At 40.0% G+C, this 17818-nt stretch overlaps 1 protein-coding gene across 2 annotated transcripts in view; it reads right to left on the bottom strand.

The window, feature by feature from the left end:
- The window catches only part of ANTXR2 (anthrax toxin receptor 2), a 126080-nt gene that overhangs the window by 81368 nt on the left and 26894 nt on the right, over positions 1–17818 (bottom strand). For both annotated transcript variants that reach the window (XM_009279313.2, XM_009279315.2), the window contains exons 7-9: positions 13924–13984; positions 12702–12797; positions 8143–8212 (exon numbers count right to left, since the gene is read on the bottom strand). In XM_009279313.2, the coding sequence (XP_009277588.1) occupies positions 8143–8212; positions 12702–12797; positions 13924–13984 (227 nt within the window). The remainder of the gene's footprint in view (positions 1–8142; positions 8213–12701; positions 12798–13923; positions 13985–17818) is intronic.

The following is a 17818-nucleotide window of genomic DNA, read 5'->3' as shown; positions in this document are numbered from 1 at the left end:
TCTCTTTCTATTTAGATATTTATTTCATATTTGCTTGAAGAATCGGGCCAATGTTTTTGAAAGCACATTTAACTATACCATATGCCTACTTAAATCATCCCTATCAAACAAGTTGTAGGATGATGCTCTGGTTCATTCTGTTCTGTTTTCCCTTCCTTCACAATGTGTTTATGTATATTTATCCAATTTGTTCTGTTCCTCTTGCCAAATTACAGGTTTGAGATCTCAACTATGCAGGGCAGCTGTGCTATTGTTGATGCCTTACAAAACAAAGGTCACAGTCTGAGCCCATATCACTAGAACTAATGACAGCTGCATGTTAAGCATGATGGTATAGGCACAAAATGATCAGGGTTCACAGACTCTCAGAAGTAGGAATAAATCTTAGCTTGCCCTTTGGTAAGCAAGAACTCAAGTCTCATTTTTAAGAAGTAATTTTTGTGCAAATTAGCCTCTTGCAAAATATCCTGCTGTTTATTTAATTTATTGACTTAATTCCTCCCTCGATCTGGAAAAAAATAACTTTCAACAGCCCGTCCACAAAAAGCCGAAATCTGAAAAACAAAAGGACAGCTGAGTTGGAAGGAATGATCTCTTCTGCATGTAACTAATGGTAGCTTTTCTCACTTCTGAGATTGATAAGAATTACCAGCTGTTCCAGCCTAGGAAACTATTGACCATGTAAAGAAGTAAGCTACCACAAGATGACATTTCCTTCAAAAGAAGGTTGTTTCCAAACTTAGCCCAGCAACTCCAAGTAATGAAACAGCAGGGCGGGACTGTTTCACATGCCCTTTGTTTGGTAAGAGAGATCAATCTGCAAGGCTTGTGAATTCAAAATTATTTGCCCCGTGGGTGGCCTGACATATTATTCCTTCTTCTCCTGCTGCCTTTCAGACCACAAGCCAAGAGTCCAAAGTTACTTAAAAGGGTGTTTCTTAGAGCTACATGTAGCTTTTGAAATACCAAGGAAGAGGGAATGTAATAGCTGGAGAAGGCTAATGAGATGAGGCACATGTCCACAGACACAGCTCTGAGAGTATACAGCTGGCTTTGAGCCTGTCTGTCTAAGGCTACTTCACCAGTGTGCTGTTAATTATTTAAAAGAGAGCACTGGGGAAACTACCATTGCATCTGTCACCCACACGCAGGCAGAACCTTCACTCATTGCAGGACCAGATGTGTTTATTCGAAACATGTAGTAACTAGCTACTTAATGGGTTAGAATTATTAGCCAGAAGTTAATTAGGTAAACATATTAAACATGAGTCACCTTACAAAGCATCACGTCTTTAACAGTGCTTTTACTTCTTTAGAGCCATTATCAACCACAGGAAAAAGGAGGGAAAAAGTAAAGATCCCATGAAGGACCTGCAGTAAAATAATAGATTCATGAAATCTGATCACTCCGTACTAATGAAAACTGCAGTGCTCCAGGTAATTGCCTTAACTATGTGCCTCTTAATGCTGCAAGTATACTAGCACATGGGAGGAAGCATGGAGGCTTGTTTAAGGACCTACATGTGTTGGAGAAGAAAAGGGAATTAACAGTGGAAAAAGTTTTTTCTTAGTGTAGTCAAGTCAAACTTGAAAAAGGATGGCTTCACTGCTTCTGTGAATATTATACATAGCCCTGAAGATGCAAGCACTTGCATGGCATTCTGCCTGCATAATAAACTCAGAAATGTTGCTGGCCAATGTAACATGCTCTTGTTCCCCAAGAGATGAAATTCAAAAGTAATTTTTAAGTTTCTGGCTCCCAGGTTCATGTCACAAGAAGCAGTGGATGGAATAAAGGCAGAATATGCTCTATCTTTGGGCTAGTCAGGGCAGGGAGGGAATAGTTAGGATCCTTTGTTAGAAGCCTGCCATGACAACCATTTTGTAGAACACCTTTCAGCTGTTCTCGAATGAGACCAGCTGTCTAGAAAGGGAATGAGGTAATTTGCAGGATGGAGCCCACAATCCATTCATCTTCACTGTGTCTGTTTGCTTTCATGTGTCCATGCTCTTCCTCTTAAGTCTGGTGCTGGTATTAATAAAAATGACACTTCGAAACCGGAAAGCAAGACTCAAAGTACCACTGTTCCACTGTCACGGAAACATCTTTCATGCAAATCACCTAGAATTAAATATGAAGCACGTGCTTCCTCTTTGTATTGAGAGATTGTTTCCCAGGGAGGCAGAAACCGAGGGCAAGAGTGCCAGTGACAGCTTGGGCGTGAATTCCTGGGCTTTCAGCTAGTGTAAGTTTTCATCTGCCTAGCTGCTGTGAAGAGTGTTCAAGGCCCCTGAAGTAGTGAGCAGGAACTCCTTGGTGCATCCTGTAAACTGCAATGAACACGTTTTAAGTAGACCCCCACAGTACTGTTTTACTTTAAACTGTGTTTACATTAATTTGTCAGAAACCCATAGGTAGAAATGGACTGGATTCACAAGTCTACTTCCCCAACCACACAGACCTACAAGCTCTTCCAGAAGACAGAACCTTGGCTTCCCTTAAGCCCCTATTGAGAGATGCTCTTAAAGCGATACTGAACTTGAAGCTTGTGGTTAATTCCTGTTGTCCTCAACCCACAGCTCTGCATGTGATCAACAGCAAAAAGCGGAGCAGCTAATGCTGCCCTAAATCTGTACTTCAGAGATGAAGATCATACTACCAAAACTTGGCCAGAGAGATAAAACTCTTGCCTGTATTCAGGCTATCATAGGCTACAAAAAAATGGTATAAAAATAAAAGAAATGGAGCTTGAGTTAGCACTAGCTCAAACAAAAATATACAGTTTGACAAACTGTCAAACATAAACAGCCAGAGAGCATTACTAAATGTTACGGGACGTACTTCCTGCTGTGGAAAAACAATTGATTTCCTACAAGTGAAACAGAACCCAAAAAAAAGGTTTTATATGTAGAGAAGCTGAGAAACTTCTTAAGAGGAAGACACATGGATGCAATAGGTGGTTAAGCTAGTTCCTGAAATAGGTTACTTTTAAGGGTGAAAGTGCTACATAAAATAAGGAGATGGTTACTTCTTTCTTCCCTCATCTTTTTATTCCAAAGGGCTAAGGGACAATATCTGAGTTGTAAAGACAGGATCAAAAGGAAATCAGCGATAAAGTAGAAACAAAAAAAATATTAAAACCTAAGGACCTGAGAAGTGACAGTGCAGAAACCATACAATGCTGTTCGTGTTTCTGAATTCCCTCTGAGCTGCCATCCCATTCACAAATGAGTGCAAAACAAGCAAAGCAGCTGTTGTCAACATGAAGAACAAAGACTTGAATGACACAGGCTCCTCCTGTGAGAGATCTGGTTAATAGCCAAATAAAAGCATGTCTCAAGGTAGCATTTGCAGCTCAGAACCATAAAGCTATGCGCTTAGGCCTAGAGATCATTTCCTGCTATGTTTTCTTTCTAGGACAAAAGTTCTTATTTTTTCTTACAGTTGTAAGTCTGAGCTATTTATTCTCCCATTACATTCAGACTTTGATAAGACTTGCTCAATAAGGTTCATTTTATCCCTCAGTAACTCCTTATTGGAATGTCTGGATAGGAAGTACATTTAAAGTTACCACTAAACTTGTGAACTTGTGCTGTTGCCAAGAGCTCTTGCTACTAGCAATACATTAAAAAAAAAAAAATCTGATGATCGCTAACAGATTATCTCAGGCCTTGTTGTGTGCTTTGTGTAAAGTGAACTGCACACTGGAGACTAAACTTAAGTCAGCTACTTTGAAACTGGAGGCAACTAAGAATTTGGGAATACAAGCGTAGTAATTTTCCTTCCTACCACACAAAAAATAATTCCTATTTAATCTTTGCTCTTTAAGTGCCACCAGCTGTTCTTGTTGGACAGGATGTAGGAAGGGATATATGCAATCTGAAGCCAACATGATTTGAATAGAGGGCAAATAAGGTCATTAAAAAACAGTAGTGCAGAGCGTACCATCTCTGCATGCCATCTGATCATAAATGCAAGGTTATGGTGAGCAAGGTTTCACTTGCACTCAGGTTTATGTTTCGATTTGTCCTTTTGGGCTTTGTTATTGCTTAAGCTTACAAGCCCAAGGAGAAAAATACTGTGCACGTTGGTCCTAGGGTACCCCTCAGATAGGTAGAGTCAAGTGCCACTCACTGCAAGGGCATCAAAATGTCACTCAACTGAGAGATGGAAACCACGTGATACTTAAACCAGTGATCCCGCTTAACCCAATGTTTGCCCTTCTGTTGGTGTTTTGAAACACCAACTTTTTGGACATGTGCTCAGATAGACTTAGACAATGTGTTTCAAAGTTATGAGAAGCTTATAGGTCTTGTTGGACCGAGGGGTAAATGCTCACTTCATTTTATGAGCTAATCTTAGAGCAAACACTGTATGAATTCAAGTGCAGGATGCATAAAGGTGGAAGCTGGCCAGCAACACTGCAGCTGCATTAAAAAATAAACTTCTGTAGTTCTCTGAACTATTTTAAGAACAATTTCTCAGCCTGTTGGTTCATTTCAAATAATTCACTACCTAGCCTAGACCTAACCTTTCTTGCTTTGCTGAGTATCTGCACAAGATGAAATTGGATTTTTTTCAGTAGGCACCAGCAAATCCAAAATCTTAGTGTAATACTCCAATGAGAAGCTAGAGTTCAAACAAACTGAGGTAGTTAAGTAGTAGGCATGTAAATACTCACCACAAATATTTCAGTAAAATATTCTATTGTGCTACTTTAAACTTTCATTATTGTCATCCGCTCATCAAATAAAAGAATTTGCAAATGTTCAGGAAGTAAGAGAAATGTATGTTGTTCTGATGCTGTTTCCGTTGAAGGCAGAGGGGATTTTACCACTGGTTTAGAGGAACAGAAGCCATCTGTTTGTGAAGTCATGCCTACAGATATATCTTCTGAATGCGTACTCAAAGAACTTAGAGCAAAATGAAGAGAACAAAAGCGAAGGTAGCACAAGAATGTAGACTTATAAAAATACAATAGGTTTTCCTGTACTGGTCTGCCAAAGAGACAAGGGCTCTTCTTTCTTTCCAAAGAACAATAACTACAGAAACATCTAAAGTAACAGAGGTGTCAAAGAAATCTCTGATTCAGTTTGATTACCTTGAGCTGTGGCAGGACAGCAAATTCAAGCCCGAGCTAAAAAGGGGAACTGATTTTCTCAAATATTCTGCAAGACCCTAAAAACCTACGGCTTTTAAATGGTCCAGGCAGTAGAATCTGAGTCATTTCGAGTAAACCAGCTTAGTTGTGATGTTACATTTGCCCTCACAGTATGTAAGTGCTCTCTCAAAGTACATGAAGCAAAGCAATTCAACTTGGGTTTGTCTCATCATCCTGTCCCTGCAGAGCGTTAAGTGGTACTTTTCCTTTCTGGATTATTTCAATACTTTCTAACTTTTTTTTATAATACATAGGCTGCTCATGTAGAAATCCCAAGTAATTCTCATCTGTTAGCTAATCAGGGGTCTTTTGAAATGAGCTGGTTTTGTAAGCAGACTATGTAATTTTGCATTTCAGAAGTGGCACGACAAGAAGGTATTTTAAATGGCACAAGCAGCAGAGTCAGGTTGTCACATAACCTAAGGATACCACATCCATCTGCTACATGGTACTGTGGAAAAAACAGGCTTTGAAAAGAATGCTTGGTTAAATCTACAGCTGGCATTTTGGAGGCTCCTAACTAAATGCAGTCAGCAGCTGGAAAGAATGTAGAAATACATCATGGTGTAAGTCCAGGAAACCAGGGGTTATCAACCCAACACCTTGGGTACTTCGGCATTTTATCTATTCCACATGGGTTTCTATTGTTCTGCACATGAAAACTGCAAATTCATCAGCCAACAAGAAGTGTCTCCAATTAGAAAGATATAATGAAACTTGCTAAGTGAGTCTTTACTGTTTACCCAGAAACAAAGCTGCAGCCTTAAAAGTCACAAAGATAACTTTGTCGGCTTGTGTTGCGCTCAGTTGCACTAAAAAGAGCACTAGGAGAAAAGCAGACAGGTTGTTGCTATGTTAGTGACTCATATTAGCTCCACTACATGAGGAATTACTGGGAGTTATCCAGCAATAGTCTGAGCTGTGCCAATGGAAAGTCAAGAGTTCACGTATGTACATATCTTTCATAGCTGTCAGTCTTCTGCATAGCAAACTGTTTATCTCTGGGCCAAAGCTGTTCCTACTTCAGTATCAGGTTATGGAAGTATATTTCACATAGTAACTTTGGAAAAAAATTTTTTCCTGTGAACCTGTACAACTTCATGTGTATTGTTCATGCATTCTTTCTTACAAACACTGCTGAGAAGATATGTGCTGTAATTAGGTGCTTGATCTACACTGCAATTACTATGTGGTGAGTTGTCTATTTAAATAATGCTTTACAGGCCAAACAAGCTCTTCACAGAATAAGAAAAAATGCAGCATGTTCAAATAACTTCCCCTGTGCTTTAATCTATATAAATATTCCATGCATTTCACACTCCTTTGGCAGGATAGGCTGTTTACATACTCTCAGACTATCAGTGTGGAAAAGCATTTACAGCTTCAGGTCTAGGGGTGCTTAATAATGGGGGCCTAATTTGCTGCTGTTCACCTTCTGTTGTAAGGTAACTCCACTGAAATACTTGGCATGGAGAGGAGGGGTTCTTAACCTGACGGATTTACATGGTTCTGATGACAAAATTAGTTCTCTTAAAGCTGCACATGGTGCTGATTTGTTTTAGCCAAGACAGCAGTTTTACAGCTGTTTTGTTGTACAACTGACACACAGCCACAAGCAGCCTACCTCAACTGAAAACCGTGCAACTGCACTGCTTAATATGAAGGCACATAGGTGTAACAAACTCCTGCTGCACATAGCACAAGATCAATGTTTCGCATAGCTATGTAAGAGGCAACTTGAGTATCAGGAAAACCTAAAAGTGTTAAAAACTCATCCCCTTCCTCTGCTCTCTGTGTAATTCTCCTCCATGCTTGTTTTCCCTGTGCTGCCATAAACCAGTGCTTGCTCCCCAGAGGGGAGCTTTGGCTGCTGCACGGAGGCTATGATGCAGCTCCTCTGCAGTGATTCACCCCACTCTCTTCCACTGGGGTTAATCACTGAAGTTTTGTTCTTCTACAGCTTTCCAACTTTTCTCCTCCTGGTTGCCATTTAATGCACAAAACAGATGTGTATTTCGGGTTTTGCTATTGGTCTTACAGCACAACTGAGGCAGTTGATAGTTGCTTAACTCGGAAAAGTAACTACTGAAAATCATCTATGCAATATGCTTAGTTTTTAAACTGCTAAGAATTAATTGCCACAGAAAAATGACAATGCAGAGCTGTAACCAACTGCTGTGCTTCCTACTGGATTAATATTAAACTCATCCCAAATAACTCTCTAAGAAGAACTACTTGCAAAACAGGGATAAAGTCAACAGCCTGAAAGAGTTTGCCCTCCTACAGGGCCAAGATCTGACATGCAGTTTTCTGCCTTCTGATTAGCTTAGAATTTCACAAATCTGAACAATGAAGTTGAAGTGATCTTAAAAGCCTAGGGCATGTCTGAATTTGAGAGGAGGAGGGAAGGATTAGTTCTCAAAAGGGCCAGAAGTAATGTGCAGCCATGGCCAGTGACACTTAGAATAAGGCTAGAACTGCAGCTAAAGCTACAGTGCTGTTATGAGATTGCCGTTGTTAAATTAGTGCCTTGTTTTATCATTACACGTTGAGCAGTGGTACGCATCTTGACACGTGATTTTAATAATAGCTTGTAAGTGTCAGTGATAATGTAATCTATTTAACAACGAGCCTAAAGATTATCCAGAAGAGAGCATATTATGCCCTGTTAAAACAGCTAATCTGCATAAAACTTAGGACAAGCCAGACCTTTTCAGTATTTAATAAACTGGCTGAATATTCATTTTTAAGGCACTGTCCAAATTGGTTTGGTCACAGATGACTATTTAAAGCCCATTCTGAAGCTGGCAAATACACAAGGGAAATAACACAAGAATGGGGGGAAAAAAAATCAACAACAAACCACCCCCCATGAAAACAACAAAAGACTGCCTCTAGCCAAAACTCCTCATGATTAACATCAGCAATAACACATCCAATTCTACCAAAAAATAGGATGACATTTGTTTCAAGTACTTACTGGCCGCTTTTGTATAGGATTGGTGCAGGGCAGAGCAAAAAATCAGATTCCACCGTTTTTGGTTTTTCATCTGAAAAAACAAATCACATGAGCTTAATATATTGTGCTGCTTAAAAGAGAAGCTGATGTGTGAACATGCTATGAAGTCGCTTCCCTTCTCACAGTATGCTGGTTACTGGTTTGGTAACGTCTGGAACTTGCAAGCAAGGCAGGCTTAAGTTAGGGAATAAATCTGCTGCTTTTTTAAAGCTGCACCTCGAACATACAAACTCAGAGTTGGCTTTAAATGCGAGTGTGAGCCCACATTACGTTGCTTACTTCATTTTACTCAAGTCAGCTCATGCTCTTCCAGACAGATCACTTCCTAAAATCAAGACCACTTTTGCAAAGAGTGAGAAGGTTATTAGGGATTTCCTAGTATTTGGAAGATGAAGGTTTGTTTCTAATTAGCTCCAACCCTGTGCATTGCATTCAAGGAGTATTTTATCAGTTGCAATTGGAGTGTCTATTTCTCCAGTGTTTCTCATGCTTTTGAGTCTCTAGCTGTTAGCAAATCTCTTGAACTTATAAAGCATCTATTTGTAGAGCACCACGTCCAGCAGAGCACTCCTTTTCTGCAGTTGTGAAAAGGAGAGGAGGGAGTTATTTTTCCTCGTGTGTTTGGTAAGCTGGGAAAAGTTCTGCTCCTGTGTGCAGAACCATCCTCCCAAACTTACCCACGGTAGGACTGTTAATTTCTGTACTTGAGATGCTCCTGCAAGCATGGAGTATTTCCTGATTTAAGGGCAAGAGCAGATAAATGATCTGCCAGATAAACTTGGAGATGACTCTGTCCTGCTTTTAGGGAACAGGCAGACATACAAGTAGTTCAGGGGCAGCTGAAGGAGGAGCTGTTAGCATAAATGAGCTTTTCTTCTGAGCTATAATCTGCACTGACTGCTTGGCCTGGATTTGGGGTTAGTTGTGAGGTGGGGAAGGGGGATTAGCACATTGCCATATGTTTTTGTCTTGATGGTATGTTTCATAGATTATTTTTCTATCCCACAGCTACATTTGGCAGGTTTCCTTTCTAGCATTTGGTAATGGTTCTTCATAAATGCAAAAAGAGAAACATGCCAAATGCATCTTTTAAAACCAGAACTGACAAAATAATGGTTTGCTCTGAGGCTGGTCCAAAAAAAAGCCCAGGCTATCAGTAAGGGGAACTCTAACACTAAAGTACATCGTCATGCAAGTACCCTCCATTATGTCTTCAAATGGTGAGGATTCCGCTGAGAGACTGCCAGTTTTTATCAGAGGAGAATGCAATGACACAGGAACAATTTCCCTTTTCTTGAGACCATCTCCTTCCTCCTGGTACTGCTCAAAGCGCCCTTCCTACCTTTTTGTCCATCCTAGCTCTGCTGTTCTCTTCTAGGTTTCCTGAGTCAAAAGCGCTTGGAGCCCAGCACAGAGCTGTAGAGAATGAGCTTGCAAATCAGGGGAAGGATCACATTAAAATCCCCTATTTCCTTCCTATACCACTCCCTAAATGTCTGCTGTTGCCCGTTGCTGAAGACAAGTACTTGGGTAGGTTGTAGCAGGCCTCTGGCAAGACCCTGTACAGCAGATTGTGTTTTTACGCTGCAATGTATAATAAATACATCACTATGCCATTCCCCTCCTTTCGTGTACTTCAGCACACCCCTTCCAGAAGCCAAGAAAAAAAAAGCAGCCCAGAGATCTAGTTGGAAATTATCACATCAGATGCTAGCAAGTATTTCGGGGCTTCATCCTGTCCAAGTATAGTTATTTCTACCATGGCAAAGCAGACATACACATGCCATACAGCTATAAAAGACAAAAATCAAAATTGGAGAAACCAGTCAGAAAAAATTCAAAAGGTCATTTAAAGAAGGCAACACACTTGAGACATTCTTCAGTGACACCCATTTAAGTTGTTAAAAGGCTTTCTAGGTAACCTATACTCCTAATACCTCGCCTAGATCTGCTAAAGAATTTGAAGCCTGTTGCCTCTTCTCTTCTCAGATTGGGAGAGCCCAGCTTATTATTTTCAGCCCTGCAGCAGCCCATACTTAACAATTACTTTGGCCATTCTTCCTTTCCTCCAGATGTAACAAACTGAACTGTTCTGTCCCTCCTCACAGCTTATGTTCTGGGCTTCTGCCCGTCCTTGCCAGTTTCCTCTGGACAGTAGCCACAGTGGATTCATCCCCTACTTGTAGCATGGAGCACATAAAAATCCAAGTTCCTAGGGGCTGCTATTCGCAGCACAGCACAGCCCCGAATTCAAACAGCACTGCAACCTACCAATCATTAAGTACCATAAGCCTATTTGGTGTATGCTGCTAGCATTGCTACTAAATAATGCCAAAACTTTTAGTATGATAGTAGCACCTGCCAGCAGGACAGAGGACGTTTACATTCGCGATGCTTATGGAAAATGGCTAAATCCCTCATTAACTCTGGTATTCTATAGGTCCTTATCGCCTTAATGCACTCCATCAGAAGATCTTCAATGGTACGAATGCCACTACGAACATAAACATATTGATGCAAGCCTCAAAACACTCATATGAAGAAGTTATATGCTATTGTTTTAACTTCCCAAATAGACAGACTGGAGTGTAGAGAAGTGACTACTCATGGTAAACAACAAGTTAGGAGCAAAGCAGGAATAGAACTAAGGAGTCCTGATGACTTGCCAACCAGCCACTTAAGATAATGAGACCTTAAATTTCAATTTCAGGTCATGTGACTGATGTCTCAACTATTTACCCTAGATAGTGTGAAATCAATTTTATTCACCTGGAACTAAACAAGTCTGTTGCCCCCCTTCTCCAAGTAAGAAAGGTCCACCATGATAATAAATACACAACTGCAGCAGTAATTTTGCCATGTTACAAACTCTAGCTCTATGAAGGTAATTTATGCAACAAGTTAAAATAAATAAGCTATAGTTTAATGTAAAAGACAAAGGTGACAATTATAATTGAAACTGAAGGAAGACTTCTACAAGCAGGATTTATTTACACAGGTTGCCTTTATCCAGAACTACTGTGTTATTCTTCCGAATTATTTTAGATATTTAACAGGCAGGAGAGATTGGCAGCCCATTGAAGTATATATGATATCCAGAGTAAGGAATAAAATGTACTGGAAACACATGTTCAGTTGGGTAGGAGTTTAAGACAAGCTAATATAAAAATCAGACAGTAGGTAGGGAAAAAGTGAGTTGGGTTTTTTTCTGCAGGTCCATTTTTGCTCATGTTCCAGTCTGGCTTGCTTCTAAGGGATATTGGTTAGAGCAAGAAGTTGGATGTACTTATACTAGCTGTCCACTTCAGTTTCTGGATATAAAAAATGGCGGCGATTTCCATTAATGGCATTTTTTCCACCATCATCTACCTTGTGCCAGTTCAGGGAACAGAGCAGCACAAGGAGACTAATCCAAATTCTGGCGAGACTTTTCATCTGCCCTGCTGCACGTTAATGCACTGTGCAAGAGGAGATCAAGTCCTGAATATTTTGCTGAAAATTAAATTCTCCATGAGCATACTTAATCAGATAGCAAGAAGAAAATAGTCTGTACTACTTCTCAATTACTTTTAGAGCCTTTATAACTTCTGCAGCATTCCACTCAGAAAGATTTCCCCAGTGACACTTGTAGTTTGACAAAGGAACAATTAATGATTGTAACATCTGGCCAATGGTGAGTACTAATAATAAAAAATAAAAAACACTCATCTGTACGGGGGTGGGGGGTGGGGGACCAAAAACAGAAAAAGCTACAGGGAAAGGGCCTGTAGAAGACACTATTCTGTCTGACAGAGAATTCCTTCCACAGGTCAGGAAACTAGAGTCCAGCTAGGGATGTGGTTGCAGCGAGACCCACTCCTAGACGACAGTGCTGCTTGGGACGCTGAGCTGATGAACCATGTCAAAATACAGGGACAAAATGGTACCAACTGTTCTGACTTTGCCTTACTCTGTGCTGTTACAGGAGCTCCAGGAAGAGGACTGACTCCATGTCACAGAGGGGCACCGATGCCTTGCCAAGCCCCTGAAACAAACAGCACAATGGCTATACATCTGGTACACCAGACAGAATGGGCAGAGATGCTCCAAGATAACAAGGCAAGTGCACCTTGGGGAGTAGTGCCCTTTGGAATCATGATGAGAGCCTATGACTTGGCCTGGGTCTTCTTACAAGAAGGGGCACTTGGTCGGTACACTCTGTGGTCATGTTCTTTTCATCGGCAAACATCTGCTTACGTGACTGTCAGGAGCCAGACAGTTATCACCATGTTAATTCACACAGCCAGCTGGGCTGCCAAACACCACTCACAGTTTACAGCTAATGGCAATTGGTAGCAAATTCAGACCACTGAGCAAGATGTGAACTAACTTGCATCCTCTTACTAATCTTCAGAGCTTTCCTGTTTTCCTCCTCTTTGATATTTTTCTCTTTTGGTTTTAATTAAATGAGGTAACAAGAAGCGGAACGAATCACTTATTAGGAAATACAAAGGCAGATCATCTCACACATCAATACTTACGAATTGTAGTTCCATTCACTTGATAAGTACAAGTAACACCATCGATTTTCCCACCAAGGGTTAAGCCGCTTCCTCTAAGAACGACTTGAAACTCCTCTGGAGAGAAAAGCAAGAACCCCAAATCACCAATCTTTAGTGCATTGCATTCAGTTAGACAAGGAGAATTTCAGTATAGCCTGCAATAAACCAAGTACAACATAGTAATGCTTCAGGCTTACTCAGGTCTCCTTTTTAATTGACCCCTGGTACTGCATTCTTCAGTTAAGTCACTATAGGAAAAATAAAGATTTGTTCCCTCATCTTTATCACTGAGGCAGCCGTATTAAAATGGAAGTTGATTCTGACTATAAACAGGATCTGGGGCTCAGTTGCACAGTAAGAAACAGTTTCTCAGTGAATACTCTGCTAAATGACAAGTCTGGGTCTCAAAACAAGAAGACTCCCCAAACCTGCGTCAGGCCCACTTAAAGCGCCAGATGAAGAAAACATTTCACCTTAGTTACTACTTCTCTGGAAGTTGCATAAGGGCTCCACTATTTGTGAACTGTGCATAGGAGGAGTGAAAACGGTTTGTTTACCAAGGCCACGGAGTTCATTGAGACGATTCATGTTTTCAGAGAAACATCAAAATAAGGAGGTTTTGCAACTACCTTATTTTGACTGGTCTCCAACTATGTGTGGAGTGTGAAACACAGAAAGAAGACAAGCACTTAAAATTTTGTGCAACTCTTATACTCAATTAATGTGTTACCGCTTGCTGCACAAAAATGCAGTGAAATGCTTTACTGCTTACACTCCACAGATTTGGGCTACGGCACTAGAAATATTGTTATGAATTGAAATGAACACACGTTATCAGGATTTCCAGAACTTAACTCCGTGACCTTAGGTAAAACAGTATGCGAGTGTCACAGAGTATCATCGCGTTGAATACAAGGGAAAGTGCAGAACATGACTCATGGGAGAGGGGCAGATAAATGCATCTCAAACTTTTCCATGCATTACCTAAGTTATGAAAGCAGGCCCTGGAAGACAGCTCCTCTGAGGAGAAAAATGAGTCAACAGAGAAGGATTCGATTTTTCTTAAACTCCTTAAGGATTTATTTTTTTTTTACATAGAGATGTTTTATTCTAGAGACCTGTGGGGGTTTTCCTATGGGTAAAACAGGGAAATCACAGTCCTATAATAATTGAATATCATATTAAAATTATAAAAACTTACCTCCCACACAGACACTGGATGGCTCCAAATATAGAATCTCAGTGCATGATTGCTTCAAAACCTATTGCAAAGGAGGAAACTAGTTGTAAATAGTTCTGAGTGCTATTTCAGTGAGAAATACTATTTTAAAACAAACGCTTGTCCCTAGAAAATAAACATGCACAGCTACAGGTTTGATTTGCGTAAATCTGACTTTGTAGGACATTGCCTTGACCATGTAAAACTTCTGCATGGCTACACAGTCAGGTCTCCTAAGAGTTCATAAGACTTGGGATTAGTTAGTTAAATCCGGGACAGTTTTTAAAACAGTCTTTAAAACATATCTGATTTTGGTCTTTAAATTTCTGTCCAGATCCCTAACCTAATTTTCCATGAACGCCAATCCTACTGTTTAAGCCAAAAATTAGTCACCAGGAGCCTGATCCAAACCTAATCGAGTCAAAAGCAGTCTTCCAACAATCTGTAGGTCAAGCCAAGTGCATGTTATTCCAAGTGCTGGCATCCTGCCCTACGTAAAGCAGAGCAAGAACGTACAGTGTTCTTGACTGTGCTGCCTTCTGTCGGATGGGGTTTTTTCACTGCTGTACCAGTCAGCCTGCTTTGATACTCCAACCAGTCAGGGAATATTCTTCCAAAAGGCTGGGACAAAACAATACTCCTACAGGTGACTTAAAAATACAAAGGATGGAACATAAGAGAAAGGAGGAACTAGACACCTTTGACCGACTTGTACGTATAAAGGTCTCTGACGTTAGCCTTAGTTTCAGTCAAGTCACATATTACTGTTTACAAATACATCAAGTGATCAAGTTATCCATGGTTGCTTAGGCAGAGGCGTAAATAGCACCCAGGTGTTGATTACTGCAGACCGCTTCATTTCCATTTGAAAACTGTGCATCTCAGAAGGAATGGGTCAAGCTTGTCTGACTACAACTGTTGCTGGAATCTAACTGTGAGACCATGCTCTCCTCCCACTGCTAGGATCTCAGTCCCACAGCAGCGCCCCATCTCTTACTTGTTATGTTGTTGTTACTTGTTATGTTACTTGTCCAGGAAGGAGATGTGATAACTATGACTGAAATGTTAATCATCCTTTCTAAGCAGGTAATGGGATTTCTGCTAGCTCAGGGGGAATGAGTCTCTTGAAGCTTGTAGGGTTAAACACACACAAGCAATCCACAATTTAACTTCCTTCTACCTTCACATGATAATGCGTGATTTTTTTTTTCCCCAATAGTTTTTAATTTTCCTCTCACTCAGAAAACTTTCACGATGTCTTTATACAGCTTTCCCTGTAATAAGTGGTATATTTTTAGCAGGCATTCGTATATATTACATGGAATCAATTCAGGTCCTTGTAATGACATCCGTAGTAGAAAGTCCTGTTACTGTCCCCTCCCTACCTCCATTTGCCAAAACTGTGCCTGCTCCTGAGCTGGCCTAACTGTCAGTAAATGTAACTGTCTTACTCTTAACTCCTTTTTCCTTCCTTTAAATACATCTTTTTTTTTTTTTTCTAAACTCTGTCTACTCTATTTGCTAGTGATTTCTGTTGCTACATATCCAGGCCCAGTAGAAACAACATATTTGTCATTGTTATGACAAAAAGCATGCCAAGCTCCAAGAAGAAGAATAGCCTGTCTCATTTAACACTTTGGTATCACCTGTCTCCCCACAAACTGTTGTGCACAAATTACCTTTTTAGTGCTTGAAACCCCATTTATAAACATCAAGTAGTATTTAAAAAAAAATAGACACCTCGCAGGCGCATACATTTGGATGAGACACAGCAATAGAGATTTTTGGAAAGAATGTAGCTTGAAGTTCAGTGCAAGTCGACCAGTTTATATTAGCTGAGGATCTCATCTCACTTCCAAAAAAGGACTTAGCTTTTTGATTCCTATTTCAGTGTAGAGAGAAGTGTTATGTAGTTTATTTTAGGGGGGGGGGAATATTTTGTGCAAAATAAAATACAGAAAGAATAAAGCATTTTATTCCTTTACAGTAAAAATGTGGGTTTTTTCCCCTCTGAAGTGACTGAGTCAGACACATAGTCCAACTTAAGTTAATGAGACTAGAGACTTGCTTTAATATGAAGTACAGATCTAGCATTGGCAGTATCAAAGCCCACTGAATTCATTAAATTTTTTTTTAAAGCAGCACTATATAGACAGGGAGGAACTTTCCAACTCCTATCCCATCCCCATTTGCCCACTGTCTCATAAAGTAGGGCCACATTATGAACTGGGGGCATGGGGAGAGGGGAAGACAAGGATGGACATAATATGTCTTTTCTTGGAAAGTACTATTTCTGTAATTGCACTGTATCTGATGATTTTTTTTAACAGCGTATTTCCAAATGCAATATAAAACAGGAGAAGACATGCTTAACTCCCTTTGGATGTAAGATTCAACTGGGGGGGAGGGGAGGAACAACCCCAACTGAGATAAAATATGGCCTAGATAAAATGATCACAATTCACAAACAAAAGTGAATTTCGATATAGGGTTCAGGATACACTGATTTCCCATATGGCAGCATGGAATTCATATTTATACATATAGATGTGTTGCTCTTGACATAAAGCACGAAAATACTGGGTTTTAATCTTGTTCCTAGAAATAAACAATTGCTTTGACACTAATTTTTCATTGTTTTAATTATTGCTGTTCTCTACTTTGCTTGAGAAAGTTGTACTGTTCAAAGATCCTCAATCTGTTAGCAAGAGCGGTGGCCCAAGACTGTTATTTTCACCCAAACAAAGCTTACACGAGGAAAAAAAAATAGTGTGAAAATACTAAAATTTGTTTTTCCAGGTTTAACTAGTTCTTTTCCATCCTTCAAAGATCTTCTTGATAGTCCATGCTTAAAAAAAAAAAGATAACGGTATAGAAATCTGCCTTGTCCCTGAAAATCCTTCCTTTCAACAACAATCAACTAGTAACTTAAAGAAGCAGAAATAAAAGAAACCTTGTGAAGAATTGACTGGAATCAGGTGGAACCAACCTAAAAGCATATAGATAGCTCTTTGCTCACCCTTTTATATGCTGGGTTCTTCTCAACATTCCCTCTAAGCAACATTGAAACAATCTGCAGAACCAAATTTTCCATCAATTAAGTAAAAAATCAGAGCATTCTTGTAAAGGGTCAAATCCTGTTAAGTGTAGCGAGCACAATCAGTTGGAATGGTTTGGCTCACAAGGATATGGTAACTAGCATTTAGCTGTCACAACGGAAAACCTGAAAATATTTTCAGAGACAGCAATCGCCACTTATTCTTTCACATGTGGTAGAGGAGAACATATTTTTGCATCTTAAAAAGATGTATGGAAACTTGTAGCCTTTCTTTACTCTTTTCTTGCTTTGGTGTACACTCTTTTCTATCTGTTTCAATCTTTTTTTTTTTTTCCCCTCACTCTTCCATGTTCCTACCAATCTAGCTCATCTCTTTTCTTTAGGAGGAATGATGTGAAGGCATCTTACCCATTTTGCCTTATGATCCATGTTCATTATTTAATATGCCTTCATATCTTTAGATCAGGGCTGTTCCTGTTTCACCCTTTCTAGTACCCCTGTGGAATGATCCTTCAACAACAGCTGATGAGGGATTTTCCAAGGTGCATGTTAATTGTCGAAGTTCCCCTTTTCAAGAGATTGGTGCTTTACCATACAGCTGAAAGGGATAAGCACTGCGTTCATGCACAGTGTGTGGGAGCTCTCATGCACAGCTGAAATCTAGTATCCTTGCCACTTCTTCTGTAGCCTGAGAGGAAGGATCTGACCAGTCTCAACAGTGACAGCTTTTAATGGAGCTGTCTCAGTTGTGTGTTCCAGAAGTACATTTAACATTGGCAACAAACAAACCAAAGCATGCATATAATTTCACCTCCCTTC

This window comes from Aptenodytes forsteri, unplaced genomic scaffold (genome assembly GCF_000699145.1).
Source record: "Aptenodytes forsteri isolate BGI_AS27 unplaced genomic scaffold, ASM69914v1 Scaffold467, whole genome shotgun sequence".
Lineage (NCBI taxonomy): Eukaryota > Metazoa > Chordata > Aves > Sphenisciformes > Spheniscidae > Aptenodytes > Aptenodytes forsteri.
This window is presented reverse-complemented; position numbering and strand designations above follow the sequence as displayed.